At 38.3% G+C, this 24,922-nt stretch overlaps 1 protein-coding gene and 1 long non-coding RNA gene across 6 annotated transcripts in view; one reads left to right on the top strand and one right to left on the bottom strand.

The window, feature by feature from the left end:
• The window catches only part of C21H3orf67 (chromosome 21 C3orf67 homolog), a 277,954-nt gene that overhangs the window by 100,919 nt on the left and 152,113 nt on the right, over positions 1 to 24,922 (top strand). For all 5 annotated transcript variants that reach the window (XM_030801948.1, XM_030801947.1, XM_030801951.1 and 2 more), the window contains one exon: positions 10,918 to 11,032. In XM_030801948.1, the coding sequence (XP_030657808.1) occupies positions 10,918 to 11,032 (115 nt within the window). The remainder of the gene's footprint in view (positions 1 to 10,917; positions 11,033 to 24,922) is intronic.
• Positions 1 to 24,922, bottom strand: part of LOC115832146 — a 173,699-nt gene that overhangs the window by 67,903 nt on the left and 80,874 nt on the right. The window lies entirely within an intron of this gene.

The following is a 24,922-nucleotide window of genomic DNA, read 5'->3' on the forward strand; positions in this document are numbered from 1 at the left end:
GGGAATTCACTCATGTTTACAGGGAGTTTTGGCTGGTCTTACATATTTTTTTTCTGGAATGCCCTTTAATAAAGTAAAGTAAATGGTTGCAGGCCTGCTCCTCTCTCTTTCCTTCCCAGAGGAAGCATGCAACCTTTTAAAAACACTCAGCCAGGTAACTACCAACCTTGGAGTTGTCAGATAGACTTGTAAATAATTTACCATTATTGCTCTTGCCTCATCATTTTAGGCTTTAGTAGGTCTCCTGGCTCTGCTACTTACTATCTATGAGACCTTGAACAAGTTGCTTAATGTCTCTGAGCCTCTCACTACATTGGTAAAATGTAAATATTGATTCCTATTTCAAAGAGTTGTTGGGAGGAATAAATGAGATAACACAGGTACAATGGTATGCAGGTTCTGGCACGTGGTAGGGATTTAGATGTTGCTCTTCCATGTCCCATCCTCTTCTAGCTATTTATAATTATATCCTTGATTTCTCCCCTGCCGAGGTCTTCAGGATATCACATATTAAAACTCCCAGCAACCAGTCTTGGCTTTCTTCTGCATTTCCTCTCTTCCTCTTGTACCAATTCGGATGTTCTCTCCTGGAGTCTTGGGTGCTAACCCCCTGGTTTCTGTCCTGCACGTTTTTCTTCATGGGGTTTGACAGGAGCAGAGAGTGCATAGAGGAATGTGGTGACAGGCAATACTGGGGTAGTGGATAAGGATCAGAATTTGGAGGTCCCTGAATAACAAACAAGATAAGAAACTTGGACTTTATTCCATAGACTATAAGATGCCAAAAAAGAAACTGGAGCTTAGGGGTGACATTCAGTCTCCATGGCTGGTCCACATGAAGAATGGACTGAGAGATAAAACACAGGGGGCTGGGTGGGGTGGCCCACGCTGGAATCCCAGCACTTTGGGAGGCCAAGGCAGGTGGATCACCTGAGGTCAGGAGTTGGAGACCAGCCTGGCCAACATGGTGAAACCCGTCTCTACTAAAAATACAAAAAATTAGCCGGGCGTGGTGGCATGTGCCTGTAGTCCCAGCTACTTAGGAGGCTGAGACACGAGAATCGCTTGAACCTGGGAGGCAGAGGTTGCAGTGAGCCGAGATCACATCACTGCACTCCAGCCTGGGTGACAAAGTGAGACTCCATCGCAAAAAAAAAAAAAAAAAAAAAAAAATTGGGGCAGTTGGGAAACCAGTAGAAGAGGCCATTTCAAGCAACAAATGACCTGAACTTTGTAACTGTAAGAAACCAAAGGAAAGAATAGACACGAAACCACTAAGAAATTGACTTTGGGCTGGTCGCAGTGGCTCACACCTGTAATCCCAGCACTTTGGGAGGTCAAGGTGGGCCAATCACGAGGTCAGGAGATTGAGACCATCCTGGCCAACATGGTGAAACTTCATCTCTACTAAAAATACAAAAATTAGCTGGGTATGGTGGTGTGCACCTGTAGTCCTAGCTACTCGGGAGGCTGAGGCAGGAGAGTCGCTTGAACTAGGGAGGCGGAGGTTGCAGTGAGCCGACATCGCGCCACTGGACCCCAGCCTGGTGACAGAGCGAGACTCCGTCTCAGAAAAAAAAAAAAAAAAGAAAGTGATTTTGGCAGCGTGTGGCAGCTAATTGGATTGGTGAAGTTCAGATGCTCATGATGACCGGCAATCAATGATTCTCAGGAGTCCTCGCTAATAACTGAGAGGATTTGAAGTAAGTATATGAGGCCTATTGTGAGGTATGAGGTTACCCCCAGGAGCCTGGGAATGAGGAAAATAAGATTAGCCTCCAAAATTTTAATTGTAAGATAATAACCATTGAATCAGAGCTTTTTTTTACCTATCAAAAGGAAGGATTTGTGGATGGAAAGAAGATAATCTCATACACACATACACACAAAAGGTAAACATGAACTATGTCCATTCAAACACAGTGTAGGGTAGGCATCTTAGCCATTAGATATTAAATATCTTGTTCCCAGGAGGGACGATCATTCTACTATGCATGTGTTTGTGGGAATCACCTGCCCCAAAAAGAAAGCAAGCATGTAGTTCAGAAGGTGGATACTGGGATTAATTAGATCTGAGTTTAAATCTGTACTCTGCTGAATGTGTGGTTTGGGGAGAGTTACCTAGCCTTACTAACTAAGCTTTAGATTCCTCATCTGTAAAATAGATGATAATAATAATAGTAGATATCTTGTAGGGTTTATGGGAGAATTAAATTAGATAAAGTATATAGAGTGTTTAATACATTGTGGGCATATAGAGAATGTTCAATAATTGATATTTAATAATGATATTTTTGGAAAATGTATGCATCTTACACTGAAGTCTAAGTCAGTCATTCGGATTATATGCTAAGTCAACAAATCCTTCTGATACTTGATAGATTTTTTTTCTTTACATGAATTAACACATTTTAATAGTTTACACTCCAGTCTTGCTAGCTTGGAGATCATCCTTCTGGAAGGCCTTACACAGGATCATGGATGGAGGCACAAATTTGTAACCTATTGGAAAACTGGATCCAGAATGAAGCAGGAAGAGGTTCTAAAGGAGTGAGAGAGAGGGAGAAGTGAAAGGGGAGTGGTTTTCAGCAGAGAAACAAGTATTATCGTAAGAGTATAATATGGTTCTGTGGTTCTCACCATACTGTAAACTCTATAAGGACAGAAACCAGGGAATTCTTGGTACTGCTGTATTCGGAGCACTTAGCACAATGTGTCTATACTAGTCTCTTGGTAAACAGTGAACAAATGAAAGTGCTTCAGCCTGGAATAGTAGTCAGCATAGTGTTGCATGACAGAAATGGCAGTAGATTTTAAGTTCAAAGACAGAATGGTAACACTTGTGTCTGCTACTTACTAACTGTATATCCGTGGGGTAGTAATTTCTGGAGTCTTATTTTCTCATCTGTAAAATAGAAAATGAATAAAAGTGTTAAAAACAACTATTTAAGAATAGTTACTTCTCTCTGGCTGCCCTTAACATTTTTTCCTTCATTTCAACCTTGGAGAATCTGAGGATTATGTGTCTTCGGGTTGCTCTTCTCGACGAGTATCTTTGTGGTGGTCTCTGTATTTCCTGAATTTGAATGTTGGCCTGTCTTGCTAGGTTGGGTAAGTTCTCCTGGATAATATCCTGAAGAGTGTTTTCCTACTTGGTTCCATTCTCCCCGTCACTTTCAGGTATACCAATCAAATGTAGGTTTGGTCATTTCACATAGTTCCATCTTTCTTGGAGGCTTTGTTCATTCTCTTTCATTCTTTTTTCTCTAATCTTGTCTTCACGCTTTATTTCATTAAGTTGATCCTCAGCTTCTGATATCCTTCTTCCGCTTGATTGATTCAGCTATTGATACTTGCGTATGCTTCACAACATTCTTGTGCTGTGTTTTTGAGCTCCATCAGGTCATTTATATTGTTTTCTAAACTCGTTATTCTAGTTAGCAATTCCTCTAACTGTTTTCAAGGTTCTTAGCTACCTTGCATTGGGTTAGAACATGCTTCTTTAGCTTGGAGTAGTTTGTTATTACCCACCTTCTGAAGCCTTCTTCTGTCAAGTCCTCAAACTCATTCTCTGTCCAGTTTTGTTTCCTTGCTGGCGAGGAGTTGTGATCCTTTGGAGTAGAAGAAGTGTTCTGGTTTTTGGAATTTTCAGACTTTTTGTGCTGGTTTTTCCTCATCTTCGTGGATTTATCTACCTTTGGTCTTTGATGTTAGTGACCTTTGGATGGGGTTTTTGTGTGGACATCCTTTTTGTTCATGTTGATTCTATTCCTTTATGTTCGTTAGTTTTTTTCTAACAGTCAGGCCCCTCTGCTGTAGGTCTGCTGGAGTTTTCTGAAGGTCCACTCCAGACCCTCTTTCCCTGGGTATCACCAGCAGAGGCTGCAGAACAGCAAAGATTCCTGCCTGTTCCTTCCTTTGGAAGCTTCATCCCGGAGGGGCACCTGCCAGACACCAGGCAGAGCTCTCCTGCATGAGGCAGTCTGTCCCTTAGCAGAGCTCGAGCACTGTGCTGGGAGATCTGCTGCTCTCTTCAGAGCCGGCAGGCAGGAACATTTAAGTCTGCTGAAGCTGTACCCACAGCCACCACTTTCCCCAGGTGCTCTATCCCGAAGAGATGGGAGTTTTATCTATAAGTGCCTGACTGGAGCTGCTGCCTTTCTTTCAGAGATGCCCTGCCCAGAAAGGAGGAATCTAGAGAGGCAGTCTGGCTACAGCAGCTTTGCAGAGCTGCACTGGGCTCTGCCCAGTTCGAAATTCCCGGTGGCTTTGTTTTCACTGTGAGGGAAAGATTGCTTACTTGAGCCTTAGTAATGGCAGACGCCCTTTCCCCCACCAAACTCCAGTGCCCCTGGGTTGACTTTAGACTGCTGTGTTCTCAGTGAGAATTTCAAATCAGTGGATCTTAGCCTGCTGGCCTCCATGGGGGTGGGATCCACTGAGCAAGACCACTTCGTTCCCTGGCTTTAGCCCCCTTTCCAGGGGAGTGAAGGGTTCTGTCTCACTGGTGTTCCAGGTGCCACTGGGGTATGAAAAAAGACTCCTGCAGCTAGCTCAATGTCTGCCCAAACAGCCGCCCTGTTTTTTGCCTGAAACCCAGGGCCCTGGTGGTGTAGGCACCTGAAGGAATCTCCTGGTTTGTGGGTTGCAAAGACCATGGGAAAAGCATAGTATCCGGGCCAGAATGCACCATTCCTCATGACACAGTCCCTCACGGCTTCCTTTGGTTAGGGGAGGGAGTTCCCTGACACCTTGCACTTCCCAGGTGAGGCAACGCCCCACCCTGCTTTGGCTTGCCCTCCGTGGGCTGCAACCACTGTCTAATCAGTCCCAGTGAAATGAGCCGGTACCTCGGTTGGAAATGCAGAAATCACCTGCCTTCTGCGTTTATCTCACTGGGAACTGCAGACCGAAGCTGTTCCTATTCAGCCATCTTCTGGCTTATGTCATTTTATTTTTCTTTTACAGCATAAAAATCTTCAACAAAATACTAGCCCAATTGTATTTTCCTCCAAGAATACAAAGTTCATTTCACATTTGAAGATCAATGAGTATAATTAAATATATAGACAGAATAAAGGTGAAAAACAACAGGATCATTTCAACCAGTATAGAAAAGGCATTTAACAAAAATCCGCAACCTTTCATGATTAAAAAAAGAATGTCTAAAAAAGTAGAATGGAAAAGAACATCCTCAGTGTGATAAAGTAAACTACGTCTAACATCATACTTAATAAGGTCATAATGAACACTTTCTCCCTATGACTGGGAATAAAGCAAGGGTATATATTCTCATGATTTCTATTTAAAATGTGCTAAAGGCCCTAGCCGTTGCGGTAATGCAAGAAAAAGAAATGAAAGGGCCGGGCACAGTGGCTTATGTCTGTAATCCCAGCACTTTGGGAGGCCGAGGTGGGTGGATCACAAGGTCAGGAGATCGAGACCACGGTGAAACCCCATCTCTACTAAAAATACAAAAAATTAGCCGAGTACCGTGGCGGGCGCCTGTAGTCCCAGCTACTCGGGAGGCTGAGGCAGGAGAATGGCATGAACCCAGGAGGCGGAGCTTGCAGTGAGCCGAGATCATGCCACTGCACTCCAGCCTGGGCCACAGAGCGAGGCTCTGTCTCAAAAAAAAGAAAAAGAAATGAAAGGTATAAAGTTGAAAAAGCAGAAGTAAAACAGTCTTTATTCACTCTGGGACATGATTGTTTATGTATAAAATCCTCAGGCATCTACAAAACAACTACTGGAACTCAAGAGTGAATTAAGCAAAGGTCAGAGGAAACAGGTACCATACAGAGAAATCAATTGAATGTCTATATACTAGAACCGAATGACTGGGAAGTGAAATTTTCCTTTTTTTTTTTTTTTTTTTTTGAGACGGAGTCTTGCTCTGTCGCCAGTCTGGAGTGCAGTGGCACAATCTCAGCTCACTGCAGCCTCCACCTCCCGGGTTCAAGCGATTCTCCTGCCTCAGCCTCCTGAGTAGCTGGGATTGTAGGCATTTGCCACCACACCCAGCTAATTTCTGTATTTTTAGTACAGACGAGGTTTCACCATGTTGACCAGGATCATCTAAGTCTCTTGACCTCATGATCCACCCACCTCAGCTTCCCAAAGTGCTAGGATTACAGGCATGAGCCACTGTGCCCGGCCCTGGGAAATGAAATTTTAAAATTCATTTTCAATTGTGTCAGAAGACAAAATACTTAGGAATAAATTTAACAAAAGATGTGCAGGGCTTCTAAAATGAAAACTATAAAACATTAAAAAAGAAATTAAGCAAAGCCTAAATAATTGGAGATACATATCATGTGAGTAGACATGATCAGTATCATTCTCCTAAAATTGATCTATAGATTCAACACAATCCAAGTTAAACTCTCAACACTTTTTTTAATCGAAAATGATAAATGGATTCTGAAATCTATATGAAAAAGCAAGACCCAAACAAATCTTGAACAAAAGTAAAGTTGAAGAGTTTCTTTACCTGGTTTCAAGACTTACTCTAAATCTACAGTAATCAAGATAGTGTATTATTGGTATAAGAATAGACAAATGGATCAATGAAAAAAATGAATCAACAGACAGTCCAGAAATACAACCTCACATACATATATTTATGGTCAACTGATTTTCAACAAAGTGCCAGGGCATTTCAGTTAAAAAAGGAGAGTCTTTAATAAATGGTATTGGGACAATTGTATAAACATACAGAAAGAAAAGAACTCCAACCCCTAGGTCATACAACTCGCAGAAACTAATTTGGGATGAACTAAGTGTAAAAACAAACTATAAAGATGTAGAAGGAAACATAAGAAAGTATTTGTGCAACTTTAGCCTGGGCAAGGATTCTTCAGGACACAGAAAGCACTAGCATAAATAATGGTAAACTATATTTCATGAAAATTCACCTGCCTTTTGCACAAGAATAGAGGCTCCAGAAGGATAAGAACCTTGGCTTTTTCATCACTGTCTCCCTGACGTACTCCCAGCAATTTTCCTGGCTCAGTCTTTGTTGAATGTACGAATGAGTGAATGAATGTTCTTGTAGTTCCATATGAAGTGATAGTATACTCAATCATTCCTCCATTTGGAGTTTGACTCTTAACTATTTAGATTAAAAATATGTAGTTTGGCTGGGCACAGTGGCTCACGCCTGTAATCCCAACACTTTGGGAGGCCCAGGCAGGCCGATCACCTGAGGTCAGTAGTTCTAGACCAGCTTGGCCAAGATGATGAAACTCTGTCTCTACTAAAAATACAAAAATTAGCTGGGCATAGTATCAGGCGCCTGTAATCCCAGCTACTTAGTAGGCTCAGGCAGGAGAATCGCTTGAACCTGGGAGGCGGAGGTTACAGTAAGCCACGATTGCACCATTGCTCTCCAGCCTGGGCGACAAGGGCGAGACTCCATCTCAAAAAAAAAAAGGGCCAGGCACGGTGGCTCACGCCTGTAATCCCAGCACTTTGGGAGGTCGAGGCAGGCAGATCACGAGGTCAGGAGATTGAGACCATCCTGACTAACATTGTGAAACCCTGTCTCTACTAAAAATACGAAAAATTAGCCAGGCATGGTGGCGGGTGCCTATAGTTCCAGCTACTCGGGAGGCTGAGGCAGGAGAATGGCATGAACCCGGGAGGTGGAGCTTGCAGTGAGCCGAGATCGCGCCACTGCACTCCAGCCTGTATGACAGAGCTAGACTCTGTCTCAAAAAAAAATAAAAATAAAATTTAAAAAATGTAGTTTTATTCATGAAAGCACAGTAGCCCTTTAATAAAACTGTGATAGATGAATTTTTGGTTAATGCAGTCCCTCTTTTTGTTCCCTTTTCCTTGCTAGAATCCTGGTAGTCTTTCCTTTTATTTCCTAATCAGAACTTACAGAAGAGACCTAATAGTATCTCTGATGACATGATTTTCCAAACATATTTGATCCTGTACCCCATTAGTAAAATATTTGTACATACCTGCCATATAGGGGCATTTATTTAGAAAATATATAAATATGTTACTATACTACTGTATAATGAGACATGCACAAAAATAACATTTTAAGGGGATGAGGTGAAAGTTCTGTTTTCTTCCTACACTTCAGTGGATTGTTGCATATCTCTCCTCCTCCCCATGTGTTCATCCCACTTTGAAGACATTGCTTTAGCATAAATGTGATACTATGTTTACATATATGTATATACATCCGGGTATAATGCCGCCATAGTGTTAATACTTCTGCATTTTAAACCTTAGCTCTGACTATGGATTGAAAGACTTTGTATTTTAAATGAATTTATGATATCATTTAGTGCAAGTAGGGTGGAATTTTTAGGTCTGGAGCATACTCTGAAATCATCTCACCTGATTTTTACTGTATTTATTCTTAACATTGTTTAATGATAGTTTTTTTTTCGCTGAAAGATATGTAGAGTAGTTTAGAGAGGAGCAATACTGAGATTAGAAAAGTGGGAAGGAGGGGGAACGGAAGTGCTGTAGAAAAGACAATGCCAATTTTAAAAACAGTTCATTGCACTATAAATATTGACAACGGTGCATTTGAATGAAATGTTGTCTTCTTGGGGGATTACTAAATATAGAAAATTAGCAGTGTAATGTGTCTAAACAAAGTTTTTCCCTAATAATGGGGAAAAATCATTCTCAAATAAAAAGACAGTTTTTAAAGAAGCATCAATTCTATAATATAGCAACCTGAGACAGGTTTGGAAATTTTTTTTTTTTTCCTCTTGATATGCCACCAGTTGTGGTACTTTTTTTTGTTTTTTTTTTTGTTTTTTTTGGTTTTTTTTTATTATTATACTTTAGGTTTTAGGGTACATGTGCACACTGTGCAGGTTTGTTACATATGTATCCATGTGGCGTGTTGGTTTGCTGCACCCATTAACTCGTCATTTAGCATTAGGTGTATCTCCTAATGCTGTCCCTCCCCCCTCCCCCCAACCCACAACAGTCCCCGGAGTGTGATGTTCCCCTTCCTGTGTCCATGAGTTCTCATTGTTCAATTCCCACCTATGAGTGAGAACATGCGGTGTTTGGTTTTTCGTCCTTGCGATAGTTTACTGAGAATGATGATTTCCAGTTTCATCCATGTCCCTACAAAGGACATGAACTCATCATTTTTTATGGCTGCATAGTATTCCATGGTGTATATGTGCCACATTTTCTTAATCCAGTCTATCATTGTTGGATATTTGGGTTGGTTCCAAGTCTTTGCTATTGTGAATAGTGCCACAACAAACATATGTGTGCATGTGTCTTTATAGCAGCATGATTTATAGTCCTTTGGGTATATACTCAGTAATGGGATGGCTGGGTCAAATGGTATTTCTAGTTCTAGATCCCTGAGGAATCACCACACTGACTTCCACAATGGTTGAACTAGTTTACAGTCCCGCCAACAGTGTAAAAGTGTTCCTATTTCTCCACATCCTCTCCAGCACCTGTTGTTTCCTGACTTTTTAATGATGGCCATTCTAACTGGTGTGAGATGGTATCTCATTGTGGTTTTGATTTGCATTTCTCTGATGGCCAGTGATGATGAGCATTTTTTCATGTGTCTTTTGGCTACATAAATGTCTTCTTGTGAGAAGTGTCTGTTCATGTCCTTTGCCCACTTTTTGATGGGGTTGTTTGTTTTACTATACTACAAGGCTACAGTTACCAAAACAGCATGGTACTGGTACCACAACAGAGACATAGATCAATGGAACAGAACAGAGCCCTCAGAAATAATGCTGCATATCTACAACTATCTGATCTTTGACAAACCTGACAAAAACAAGCAATGGGGAAAGGATTCCCTATTTAATAAATGGTGCTGGGAAAACTGGCTAGCCATATGTAGAAAGCTGAAACTGGATCCCTTCCTTACACCTTATACAAAAATTAATTCAAGATGGATTAAAGACTTAAATGTTAGACCTAAAACCATAAAAACCCTAGAAGAAAACCTAGGCAATACCATTCAGGACATAGGCATGGGCAAGGACTTCATGTCTAAAACACCAAAAGCAATGGCAACAAAAGCCAAAATTGACAAATGGGATCTAATTAAACTAAAGAGCTTCTGCACAGCAAAAGAAACTACCATCAGAGTGAACAGGCAACCTACAGAATGGGAGAAAATTTTTGCAACCTACTCATCTGACAAAGGGCTAATATCCAGAATCTACAATGAACTCAAACAAATTTACAAGGTTTGGAAATTTTAAGCCTGCTGTGTTACCTCTGAGACCTAAAGGAAGCAGAACATAAAAATGAGCCTCTATCAATTTAAAGCAAACCTAATCTTTGTGATCATGGCTGTGGTTTAAATCTATTAAAGATGTTCAAATTCAGTGTCCTTGGTATCACTGTGGATTGACCTGAATAGTGAGCAATAAAGTTGTGTATTATAGTTCTGTTTGGAAGATATGTGCTTAGGAAGTGAAACCGACAGCCAGTGTTTTGTGTCGGTCTCTAAGCAGACTAAGAGCCTATATAAAATGACAGATGCATTTTTAGGGAAAGAAACCCATAATGTTTTCCTATTTAGTAGGTGACAGTATGTCCCAAGATAACACAAGCTTAAGGGGCTGGAACAAGTATGGTTATTAAAGGCTAACAGTTTCTCAGTTCATCCAAATTGAATTTTTTCATAGGCTGGAGGACTGTGGAAATCTAGTGTAGAGTACTGAAAAAATTAGCATATTAAGTGAATTTATACATTCAGGCTTCTGAGCACTTTGAATTTAAGAAAGAAATTTTATTACTTCTTGAAAGAAAAAGGCAATTCTTAAATTCTATGTTTGATCTTCCTGTTGAAAAGGGTCTATATGATAAATTATATCATTTTGATGATTATCCAAAGAAGTGGTTATTAAATTGATGGGAATCTCTCTGTCTTCTCCATTTTTTCAGAATTACTGATTTAGGGAACATCAAAAGAAGATTATATTTATCAACGGTCCATAAGGAACTATCCTCCACCCCTCTTCATGCAAAAATTCCACTCTTCATGATCAAACGTAAAATTGTAAGTATCACATGAATGTTGCCTAAAATATTAAATTCAATTCAACAAATATTAATTATGGGCTGACTCCATATGTGAGGTACTTTGTTAAGTACGATGGTGGTATAAAAAATGAATAAAATTCATGGCCTTTCTTCCCCTCTCTTGAAAGAGCTTAACATCTAAGTGGAATAACGTAATTATTTGAACATCTATAAAATCACCAAAACTGTGTTACAAAGCACAGTGGAGAGAGAAAGTGCTATTGGTAATGTGAAAGGGAAAGGAATCCATCTGACTGGGGATGGGGGAAGGCTTTCTGAAGGAGATAGCACTTAGAGTGGACTTGGGAGGACTCTAAGATTTCAACAGGGAGAGATAGGAAGCCAAGCATTCCAGCAAAAGCAACAACATGGGCAGAAGCATGGAGGCTGGAAAGAGGTAACCTCCGGAGAACAGTGGACAATTAATCTTGTTGCCAGATTGAAAAAGAGCCCTAAGGAAACATTGGTCTGACAGTACAAGAGCCTGATATGGGTTCAGACATTTTAAGTACATTGTGTAACTTCTGAAGGGTCTGATTTTTCTGACAAGTCTTTCTCAAACTTCAGTCATTTCAATACTACTCTCAGTACCCTGTTTGTGTACTACCCATTCTGGTATACACTTGATACTTTCCTTTAAATCAACTCTCTCTCTCTTTTTTTTTTTTTTTTTTTTTTTGCTTAAATTTAATTTAAAAGAAAACTTTATACCACTTTTATAGTGGAAAACCAGTGTAATTTTCCCAAAGTACAACATAAAAATAAACATACTGAAAACAAAACAATATTTTAAAGTCTAACTGGCTCCTGTTTCTTGTTTAAGGCTCTGTCCTGAGGGCTGCTGTTTGTTAAAAAGAGTTTATCAAGGATTAGATACATGTTCAGCCATTCTCCCTGTCATAGTTAGGACTGAAGGAAAACTGACAAAGGGACATTTTTATTCTGGGATCCAGAGTTATTTAATGCCACACCCATATACCATCTAAAATCATTTCACAAATGGTACATGATCCACTCTTTGGGAACTACTATGGTAGAGAAAAGGAAGCCATTAAAGCTTTTGGGCTAGAGAAGGACCACACAGTCAGTTCTGTGCTTTGGGAAGATTAATCTGATAGTAATATTTGCAATGATTTGGAGGGGGTAGAAATTGGAAGTGAAGAAGTTGTTTGCAATCATCCAGATTAGGGTTAGTGAGGACTGTGGGGGCAGTGGGGGGAGCAGTGGAGGAATGGATGTGAAGCAACATCAGAAACTTAAAGTCAGATGAGCTAAGACATGTATCTAAACAGACCTTTTCCATACAATGTGGTACATTCTGTGAGAGCAAGAATCAGAATGAACTACAGAGTAAAAGGAGAGTGGTCAGAGAAGGCCCTCTGAAGAAGTGGAGGTGCCTGAGCTTGGCCTTGAGAGACAGGAAGGCATTAACCAGTTGAAGAAGGGGAGAGTAATGCTCCTGGAAGAGAACGAGCAGCATTAAGGGTAGCTGTGTGGTGTGCAGACAAGCCCAGTGATCTGGTGTTGCCAAAGAGAGCCAAGGAGGTTCCAACAAGGGAGAACAGTTGAGATTGGAAGGTATTTAGGGAGCGTGGCAATCATAAGAACAGTTGAGATTGGAAGGTATTTAGGGAGCGTGGCAATCATAAGAACAGTTGAGATTGGAAGGTATTTAGGGAGCGTGGCAATCATAAGGAACTTCAGTAAGAAGTTCTGGTATATCAGGAAAGATACAGAGCCATGAGCTAAGAGAACGGAAGGTGGCAGCATGGAGTGCATACTGACCATTTCTTTCAGTAGGCAGATCCACTGGGCTTGCTGTTCATGTAGACATAAGTAAAGAATGGGAATTAAATATAACTTTGGAGATTGGCAGCCCTGTAATAAAAATGAGCTGGATTATGGAATAAATGGATGGTTTCTGTTTGCAGTAGAAGTTTTAAAAATTCATTTAATATTAAATATCCGTAAATGCTTGAACATTAAATGTGAAGGCTCCAGTTATTGAAGTTAAACCATTTAAGACATTTAGGGAAATGCCTTACAAATAAAATTGTATTCATCATTTTGTGTTTAGGTATTGATTTCCTTATTCATGTAAGATTCTTCAGAGTTCAGTGTTAGGTGGTTTCTAAGAGTTAAAGCCCATGTGAGACAAATACACTATTCAGTGTGTAGTTAATAAATCAGATTTGTCACTACCTTGCTTTTGTGAGTTCAGTCACCCGTGTCAGTTAACTAACTCTGAAGTCTAGATATTTCATCAAAATCTGAGCATTATGTATGTGGCTGTAACCCACACACGTAGTGTACATTCATGAAAATCCAGTATTTGGAAATAAAATACTATCTTTCCATTATAAGTAAACCACACAAGTATCTTGATGAGATAGGAAGTGAACTTGACTGAAAAGTCTTTCATATTCGATAAATGAGTTTTTCAGATGAATGTGTGTTATGTGTTTACAGTGCTGGGTATGTAATGACATAAACAATTTAGTATTTAAACTATAAAGAAAGGAGCTATAATAGGTACTGTGGAGCAAAGTTTCCTAATCCTTTTCAATTCATCTGTCTTCCTCATGTTTCTACCCCTGGGCAAGTGGCTCAATAGAGAATATAAAAAAGAGATATAGGTAAGAAAGTTAAATATGGATGTTAAAAAATTAGTGATATGAAGAAATCATATTAGTGACTACCCTAGGTGACTTCAGCTCATGTTATGCTAAATTTTAAAAAGCAAAACAGTCATAACATATCTAGAACTTTCTTTCTGAATATGGGTAAATCTAGAAAAAATTTGAAGCAGTCTAAACAATAAGAAACAGATGCGGCATTTGTTTCCGTGGTGTTCTCCTCAGGCCCATACGCCAATGCAGTGAGATCATCAAGTCATAATTACTTGTAATATGTTCTAATTACTCTATATTTTATTACATATATAACATATAAATAGTATGTAGGGGTTAAGAACATAGAATCTGGATTCTGATACTTACTAGTTTTGTGATCCTGTGCAAAGTTCCTGTTTCATTTTCCTCATCTATAAAATGCAGTTACCTCAAGTATACACACCATTAAGGTTGTTGTGGGGATTTACATGAATTAATAAGCATAAAGCTCTTAGAACAGTGCCTGGCATAGAGTAAGTCCTAGATAAGGATTGTAAGTCCTGTCTGATCTATAGATGCTACTTCTTCCAGGAAGTGCACTATGATTTCCCCTCTGCAGATTAGATATTTTGGGCATAGCTCATCATTGCCATTCACAATTTCATAACCCTCATAATACCTCTCCACCTTGCACTTTAACAATCTGTTTACTTGTCTGTTTTCCCCAGTAGACTACAAGCATATCTTATTTTCCCAGTAGACTACAAGTATATCATCTCCAGTCCCTATTAGTGCATGGCATATAGTAAGTGATCAATAAATGTTTATTAAACAAATTGGCAAGTCTGAATGTATCTCCTGACATGGGAGAAAAAAAATGAGTTTATCATGGCCAAATTATATAAGCTTTCTAAATGTGCTTGGTGATTCCACAAATGCCAAGGAGTATTCAAATATTAAGAAATTTGGTTTGAAAACTTGCTCTCATTCCTCCCAATCCAAGAGGTGCTTGGCAGCAGAGGGTCTTTCCTTTCCGCTGCAGTATACTGTATTCCCAAAGAGCCCTTATTTAATTGAAGCTGAGTTGTGTTTTAGGGGAAATTTCTCCAGAGAGCAGCAAGGTGGCAGAGAGCATCTCACCCATTCAAGATGCCATCTCTAGTGGCCTTTCTGTTGTTGATGTGGTATTGGCCCCTGTTCTGTTTTTGCCAAAGCACTCTTCACTTCTTTCTACCCCTTAGGAACTAGTAGATATTTTGTTGGCAAACCTCAAAATAGCATTCTAAGAGCATTTCAGCTAGCACTTATAAATCAGGAAATTTCACGTAAAATTCCTAATTTCAGACCTTCCTTGAAAAAGGTCAGATTTCTCAACATTGAACCTGCCTTATCGCACACAAGCACTTGGTGGGAGCTAAGTAGTAATGGCACACTTCTAAGAAGCTGCAAGCTGTCCTGTGAAGTTGAATCTTCCTTACTCATAAAGTATGCAGGTGGACTCAGACCCTTCTTGCTTCACGCATTTTGGTTTTCTGACTGGGCCTTCTAGGTGTTCATTGGCAACCCTTGATTTACAGGATAATTGCCAAATGGTCCACTTTGCCTTGGTTTTTTAGCTAAAGCCTTTAGGTAGCCAGAGGCTGCAAATAAAGTTAATATTCTTCTAGCCACACCAAAATGAATATTTATATATAGGCCACTTTCTGTCCCAAATGCCTTTCAATGTTCCTTTCAAATAAAAATTTTTATATTTCATGTCATTTTTAGCTGTGAAGAGTCACTTTAATATTTCAGTTATAATAATTTATGCTTTTAACTTGGGTTTTCAATGGCAAGAACAATTTTAAAAATTAAAAACTATCAGATTAAATAGAAGTACCCACTTAGTTGAGGCTCACTGGAATCAATCTTACTTCTTTAATGTAATTTCAATTAGTTGATGCTGGTGTCAGATGAACATCAATGTCTCGTTACCAAAGTATGTATTAATGTACAGTAAGTTTAATTCCATTTGAATAAGAAGTTCAATTATGAGATATCATTCAGCATAAATCATTCATTGGAGATATAACAAAGTGATATGATAAATTACAATGCCAGAGTCTTTTAGTAACCTCTAGAATTCAGATACCCAGTGTTTGTCATTTAAATGGATAAAATTACTCTTTAGGAGCTATTCCATCTTGAACCACAACTGTGATGGAATATTTTATAACTTTTATTACAAACTGGAAGTCCGGTATAATTTTTTTTTGGTTTTGTTTTGTTTTGTTTTGTTTTTTGTTTTGAGACGGAGTCTCGCTGTCGCCCAGGCTGGAATGCAGTGGCGCGATCTCGGCTCACTGTAGGCTCCACCCCCCAGGGTTCACGCCATTCTCCTGCCTCAGCCTCCCACGTAGCTGGGACTGCAGGCGCCCGCCACCTCGCCCGGCTAATTTTTTTGTATTTTTAGTAGAGACAGGGTTTCAACGTGTTAGCCAGGATGGTCTCAATCTCCTGACCTCGTGATCCGCCCTCCTCGGCCTCCCAAAGTGCTGGGATTACAGGCGTGAGCCACCGCGCCCAGCCTAGTATAATGTTTTTAAAACTTCCCCTCATAGATCATTTTTCCCATAGAGCCAATGATTTAGAAGTTTGAGGTTTTTAATAGTGTTTAATTTCTTGAGTGTCATTGAATGAGAAGCGAATGGAGGAGGCAGATTTATTCAGACAAAAGGTCATTTAGAAATACATACAAGATATAATTAGAGGATGTGTCTTAATGATGTCATTCTAAGCTAGAATTCATTGTAATGTTGATGGTGCTTGATTGAGAGTTTTTTAATGTTTTCATCTCATTTATGTTAATATTATTATTTTTTCTTTTTTTCTTCTTCTTTTTTTTTTTTTAATGGAGTCTCATGCACTCTGTCGCCCAGGCTGGAGTTCAGTGGCACGATCTCAGCTCACTGCAACCTGTGCCTCTCAGGTTCAAACAATTCTCCTGCCTCAGCCTCCTGAGTAGCTGGGACTGCCATCACACCTGGCTAGTTTTTGTATTTTTAGTAGAGACAGGGCAGGCTGGTCTCTAACTCCTGACCTCAAATGATCCACCTGCCTCAGCCTCCCAAAGTGCTGGGATTACAGGTATGAGCCACCGTGCCTGGCCTGAATATTATTTTTAAATATCTTTTTTCTTTCCCTACTTACTCAGTCTAATATGGGTATTGAAGAAATCTGGAGAAAGGAGAACTGTCTTATGTCTTCTTTTGCTGGTCCTGAATGGTTAAGTAGGCACAACTAATTCAAAATAAGTTTATTCTGGAAAACAGATGATTACCTAGCTTTAGCTTTAGGGTCACTCCATTTTTAAAATACTTAAATTGGCAGAATGCTGTTAAGATTAATATGTGGCCTCTGGAGCTAGATTCTATGGGTTCAGATTCTGGTTCTGTCACTTCCTGACTATAGGCCCTTGAGCAAATCAGTTGATCTCTCTGATTTAGTTTCCTCAGCAGTTAGACAGTACAATAGTAGAACTTGCTTAATAGAGCAGTTGTTAGGATTAAGTAGGTTATGACTTAAAAACAGTGCCATACTCATAGCAAGGGCTCAGTCTCTTAGTTGATGTTGTTATTATTTTACTATTTTCTATTGACATGAATCCATGTTTATTAACTTGTAAATATGGTATCATCATAAACCTCTGAACTTACAGTTTATTTTAATTAGCAAATATTGATCGAGTTCCTGCTGTGGGCCAAGGTCTGTGCCAGATGATATGAACCCAAAGGTGATTGGAACATGGTCTTTCTCCTTGAGGAGATTATAATATGGCAGAAAAGGCAAACATGTAAATAATTATTGATAATGGGCTATGGTAAACACAAAACTACTCTTATGAGATAAGTACTACTGGAGGAAAATATCAGACTTTTCTAGCCAAGTTGGGGATGATTGTAAGTAAATTAATTTTCTCTTGGAGCAACATTTAAAAACTCTTTTAGGAAAGATAACAACATCTAGAAACTCAACAACACGGTAGTCACAATGTCCAGCATAGAATAAAAATAAAATTTCTAGATATACAAAGTGGGGAAACCCCATAACCAGCAGAAAAAGAAATCAGGGACTAGAAACAGACCCAGACGTGACAAAGATAATAGGATGAGGAGACAAGGGCTTTAAAATAATTATAATAAATATATTAAAGGATTTAAATAAAATATGTTCATAGTGAGAAAACAAGGGTGGAACATAGAGAAATAAAAACTATAAAAATAAAATTCACAATCTACAAAGATCTCAGATAACAAGAAAAAAATAAATAACCCCATTAAAAAGTGAGCCATGGGTGTGAACAGACACTTCTCAAAAGAAGGCAAACAGTGGCCACCAAAAATATGAAAAAAATCCTCCACATCAATAATCGTCAAAGAAACGCAAAATAAAACCACAATGAAATACCATCACACATGAGTCAGAATAGCTATTATTAAAAAGCCAAAAAACAACAGATGGTGGTGAGGTTATGGAGAAATGAGAATGCTTATACACTGTTGGTAGGAATATAAATTAGCACAACCTCTATGGAAAACACTATGGACATTTCTCAAAGAACTAAAAATAGAACTACCATTTGGCCCAGTAATCCCACTACTGGAAGTCTACCCAGAGGAAAAGAAATCCTCATATCAAAAAGACATCTGCCCTCATATGTTTATTACAGAACTATTCACAGTAGCAAAGACGTGGAATCAGCCTGAGTGTCCATCATCAGATGACTGGGTAAAGAGAATGTGGTATGTACACCATGAAATACTACACAGCCATAAAAAAGAATGAAATCATGTATTTTGCAGCAACACGATGGAGCTGAAGGCCATTATCCTAAACAAAATAACTCAGAAAATCAAATACCACGCATTCTTACTCATAAATGGGAGCTAAACAATGGATACACATGCACATATGGAGGGAAACAATAGACACTGGCTACTCTAAAAGTCAGGGGGAGGCTAAAAGCGGGGTAATGGTTGAAAAATTACCTATTGGGTGCAATGTTTACTACTTAGGTGATGGGCACACTAGAAGCCCAAACCTCACCATAAGCAATATGTTCATGTAACAAATCTGGATGTGTACCCCTTAATCTATAATTTTAAAAAATTTTTTGCATTCTAGAACTGAAAAAAAATGCAATATCTGAAATAAAAGATTCACTGGATGGGTATAACACCAGGTTAAACACTGGAGAATGTCAGTAAAATTGAAGTCAGGAATATAGAAACTATGCAAACTAAAGCACAGAGAGAGAGAAAAAACCGAAAACAAAATGAGCAGAGTCTGACTGAACTGTGAAACAGTATCACACAGTCTAATATGTATGTGATTGCAGTACCAGAAGGCAAGCAGAGAGAGAGTAAGAGAAGAAAATTTATAGAATATTTGAAATTTTTTGAAATTTTTAAAATATACAGATTGAGTAAGCTCAACAAATCATAAGCTGAGGAAATAATACAGGCACACACATACAGAAACGACAATAGTATATCATAATCAAGTTGCTGAAAAAAGAGTGATAAAGAATCTTAAAAGCAGCCAGAGGTAAAAGATACATTATATGCCAGAAAACAGTAATAAGCCTATTACCAACTTCCCATCGTAAACTTCCTGTCATAAAATAAGAAGATAATGGAACGGTGTAGTTGGCGGGAGATTGGGGGATGGATTTGTCAATCTAGAATTCTTTAGCCAGTAAAGACATTCTTCAAAAATTGGGACAAAATAAGGACATTTTCAGACTAAAAAGCTGAGAGAATCCATTGCCAGCAAACTGATGCTACAAAAATATTAAAAGAAGTTGTCAAGACTGAAAAAAATTATATATACCACATGGAAATTTGGATCTAAATCAAAGAACAAAGAATGCCAGTAATGGTAAATATATAGCTAAATCTAAAAAGAAATCATTCATTATTACAATTCATTTAAAAGTATTTGATTGTTTAAAGCAAAATTAGTAATATATTTTGGGACTGGGTGCAGTGGCTCACGCCTGTAATCCCAGCACTATGGGAGGCTGAGGTGGGTGGATTACCTGAGCTCAGGAGTTCAAGACTAACCTGGGCAGCATGGTGAAACCCCATCTCTACTAAAAATATAAAAATTAGCCAGATGTGGTGGCACACACCTGTAGTCCCAGCTACTTGGGGGACTGAGATCGGAGAATGATGCATATATATATAATTTTATAACATGTAGAAGTAAAATATATGACAATGGCACAAACAGTGGTGGAGATGGTAATATACTTTTATGAGCTTCTTGTCCATGACATATTCTAATATTATGTCATGGATAATATGGCATAGCTAAATTGTGATAAGTTAAAGATCCATATTGCAAACCCTAATGAAACGATTGAAAAAAAAGAACAAGGAAAGATAATTTGTGTTGCTATAAAGGAATATCTGAAGCTGGATAATTTATAAACAAAAAAGGTTTATTTGGCTTATGGTTCTTCATGCAGTACAAAAAGTATGGCACTGGCATCTGAATCTGGGAAGAGCCTCGGACTGCTTCCACTCTTGGTGGAAGGGGGAGGGGAGCTAGCCTGTGCACAGATAGTGAGAGTTGAAACAAGGGAGACAGAGAGAGAAAGAGGAGGCATTGTCAGACTCTTTTCATCAACCAGTTCTCATGAGAACTAAGAGTGAGAACTCATTCACTCCCTTGAGAAGGGCACCAAGCCATTCATGAGGGATCTGCCTCCATGACCCAAACACCCCCACCAGGCCCCATCTCTTACATTGGGCATGAATTTTCAACATGAGACTTGGTGGGGCCAAATAAGCTATAGCCAAACCATAGCAATAACTAGTCAGCCAGTTGAGGAGGTTAACGGAATGCTAAACAATGTTTTCAATCCAAAAGGTTGTAGGAATAGAGAACTGAACAAAAAACAGATGGGACAAATTGAAAACAAAGAGCAAGATGGTAGCCTTCAACTCAAACATATCAAAGTCATTACATTAAGTGGAAATGGACTAAATGCTCCAATTAAAAGGCAGAGATTGTTAGGTTGAATTAAAAGCAAGAGAATTGCATGCTGTTTATAAAAAGTGCACATTAAATCTAAAGACACAGGTTACAAATAAAAAGATGACAGTAAGATGATATACCATGCAAATACTAATCATAAAAAAGCTAGAGTACCTATACTAATAGCAGACAAATTAGACTTCAGGACAAGGAATATTATGTAATGAGGGATGTTTCACAATGATAAGGAGGTTAAATGATGAAGAAGATATAACAATGCTAAATGTGCACACATCTAATAACAAAGTTTCAAAATGCAAGAAGCAAAAACTAACAAAACTAAACACAGAATGGTAAATATGCAAGTGTAGCTGGAAATTTCAAGACTCCTTCCTCAGAAATTGACAATCACTAAAGATATAGACTTGAAAAACACTACCAATCTGACCTATTTGACATTTTTAGAACACCTGACAAGTGCAGAATACACATAATTTTCAAGTGTACATTGGACATTCACCAAAATATATGATATGTTAGGCCATATTTAACAAATTTAAAAGATTGAAATCATATATAGGATGCCCTGTGCTATAAGGGAATTAAATTATATATCAATAAAAAAGATAATTGGATAATCCCCAAGCACTTCGAAATAAAGTAACATACTACTAAGTCATCTATATGTAAAAAAAAATAGAATATTAGAAAAATCGTTGATTTTAAATGATATTGAAAATAAAGCACACCAAAATGTGTGGGATGTATCTGAAGCAGTCACTGCCTAAAGGGAAATTTATAGCTTTTAATGATTACATTCAAAAAGAAAAAAGACTTAAAATTAATTATATAAGCATCTAAGAAAGGTAGAAAAACAAGCAAATTAGACTGATGTGTACAGAGAGATACAAGTAATTAAAAGAATAATTCAATGAAATAAAAAATGGGTGATGGAGAAATTAATGAAACCAAAAATTGGTTCTTTGAAGTGATTAATAAAAGTGACAAATCACTAGCTAGACTAATCAAGAAAAAAAAGAACGTACACATTGCCAATATCAAGAATGAAAGTGGAGAAAAAGGAAACTACAGAAATATTATTAACAATTTTATGCCAATGAATTTGACAACTTAAATAAGTGGGAAAATTCTTTTAAAGACACGAATTGCTAAAATTGATACTAGAAGAAATAGAAAATGTGGATAGCCTTATAACTATTTTTAGAAAGTGAATTTGAAAAACATTCCAAAAAAGAAAATCCAGGTCCAGATTGCTTTACAGTTAATTCTTCTAAAATTTAAGGAATTAATAATACCAATTTTAAACATTTTTCTCAAATAATAAATAAGGAGGAACATTTCCCAACTTATACATGAGGCCAGTGTAATTGATACAAAATCAGACAAAGATATTAAAAGTTCTCAAAAGAGCTATAAATCAGTATCCCTCATGAACGGGGACATATGGCTCCTTAACACCATGATCCAGTGGCGTTTATTCCAGGATTTCAAGGTTGGTCTTGATTTGAAAATCAGTGTAATTTTATCACATTAGCAGAATAAAGGGAGAAAATCATAAGATTATCTCAATAGACGCAGAGAAATTATTTGAACATATTTATGAGCCCTTTATGATAAATATTTACATTAAACTAGGAATAGAAGGAAACTTCTTGAACTTGGTAAAGGGCCTTTGTGAAAAGCCTACAACTAAATCACACTTACAATAAAATATTGACTGCTTACTCCCTAAGATGGGAAACAAGGCAAGACTATCCACCATGGCTGGGCATGGTGACTCATGCCTGTATTCCCAACACTTTAAGAGGCTGAGACAGGAGGATTGTTTGAGCCCAGGAGTTGGAGACCAGCCTGGACCACATATGGAGACCCCCATCTCTACAAATAATTTTTTTTAATTAGCCAGGCATGTTGACTTATGCCTGTGGTCCCAGCTGTTTGGGAAGCTGAGGTGGGAGGATCACCTGAGCCTGGGAAGTGGAGGCTGCAGTCAGCCTCCACTGGCAGTGATCATGTCACTACACTCCAGCCTGGGCTACAGAGCAAAGCCCTGTCTCAAAAAAAAAAAAAAAAAAAAAAAAAAGAATATTCACCCTAACCACTTGTATTCAGCATTGTATTAGAGGACTAGAGCACCCAGCCTCTGCAGTAAGAGAATTAAAAAATTAAAAATAGACAGATTGGAAAGGAAGATGTAAAACTTTCTTTGCAAACAACGTGATCATTTATGTAAACAATTCTAAGGAATCTATAAAAACAAAACAACCTACTAGAGTAAATGAGTTTAGCAGAGTCACAGCATATAAGGTAGGTCAATATACCAAAATCAGTTGTATTTCTATACACTAGCAATAAACAATTAAAAATTGCAGGGCTTAAAGATATTTACAATATCATTAAAACTGAATACTCATGAATAAATTCAACAATATATATGTATATAGGTGTTTACACTGAAAACTGTAGAACTGCTGAGAGAAATCGAAGAAGACCTACATAAATGGAGAGAGATACTGTGTTCATGGATTGCAAGACTGTATTTGTTAAGATGCCAGTGCTCTCTATATTGATCCGTAGATTCGATCTAATTCCAGTTGAAATTTCAGCAGGCTGTTTTTGCAGAAATTAGCAGACCAATTCTAAAATTTATATGGAAAGTCAAAAGACTTAGAATAGTCAAAACAATTTCCAAAAATTACTTATACCTCATGATTTCAAGGCTTGGTTTAAAGCATAAGTAATTAAGACACTGTGGTATTGGCACAGATACCAATAAACAACAGCTTTATTTATAATAGCCAAAACCTTGAAATAATCTAACTGTTCAAAACAGAAGAATGAGCAAATTGTGGTATATTCACCAAGTGGAGTACTACTCAGCAAAATAAAAAAAAACTACCAATATACACAACACTGATGAGCCTTAAATACTATGCTGAGTGAAAGACACCATTTACTGTGATTCCATTTATATAAAGTTATAGAACAAACACAGATCATCTAAGGTGAAAGAAATCAATGGTTGCCCCTATGAGGGTTAAGTTCTCAGATTATTTGGGAAGCTGCACAGGATCTGTCTGGGGCGATTAAAACATCCTATGTCTTGATGGGATGTGGTATGCAGGTGTATGATATGGTCAAAACTAATGGAATTCTATCCTTAACATCTGTGCATAGTATGAAAGCCAGAAAGATTTTGTGGTTGACATTTATTGAGCACAAATGATGTACCAGGTACTTTTATAAGTGTTTGCATGTACTTAAACATTTAATCCAAACAACTCTGAGGAGTATACATTATTATCACCATTTTATAAATGAGGAAAAGGAGGCCCAGAGAGGTTCGGTAACTGGGAACATTATATAACTAGTAAGTGGTAAGGCTGGTATCCAAATCCAGACAGTTTGGCTCCAGAGCCCAGACTCTTGCATCCCTGGGAAGAATACATTTCAAAGGAGTTGCCAGTATGGTTTAACTAGAGGCAGTTGCCAAACAGATAAAAAAAAAAAATAGACTGTGTGACTTGATAATTAAAATAACGTCCAGTTCAAAATTTTAAAAGTGAATGACTTCAGAATAATGAAGTTAAGTCTCAGAATGTAGCCCTATGAGTGGATTCAGAATAGAGGAGAAGCAGGTTTTTGAAGGAAAAAGAGTTAAAGGACCATTAGGATGTTGAACAGGATGTTAGAAGATGAGATGAACCTGGTTCCAGCTTTTTTCAGGAGTGTGATTAAAGGATGTTGTGGATGCATCTGTAGGAGTGACAGGAATGACCAGGGAGTGATCGAATGAAGACTGATGAAGCTAAATGGGTAGTAGAGCCTGTCTTTGCAATGCCTTGGGCTTCAAAGATGATAGAATTCCAAATCAGAAACGCACACCCTCTCCCACTGCCTCCCAGCCCCTTGGCCTCAATTAGAGGGCCGTAGAAGCACAAATGAACCCCATAAGTGAACTTCAACTCCAGAGTTGAAGGAGAAGTAATATCTCAGAAAAAAAGCTATGTTTCACTGACGGTAATGTGTCTCACACTCTTAGAAAAATGCAGAGAATGTAAGTACTTTTCTTAAGTAAGAATTTTAGGGGGCACGGTGAAAGAGTGGCTTGAGTATGAAACTATGATTTCAGTAAGAGATAGTTTGCTCCATGTGGGTAGGAATTGGGAGGTACACATGGATTGCTGAACAGGTATTGTGACAATACTTCT

This window comes from Nomascus leucogenys, chromosome 21 (assembly GCF_006542625.1).
Source record: "Nomascus leucogenys isolate Asia chromosome 21, Asia_NLE_v1, whole genome shotgun sequence".
In the NCBI taxonomy this organism is placed as follows: domain Eukaryota; kingdom Metazoa; phylum Chordata; class Mammalia; order Primates; family Hylobatidae; genus Nomascus; species Nomascus leucogenys.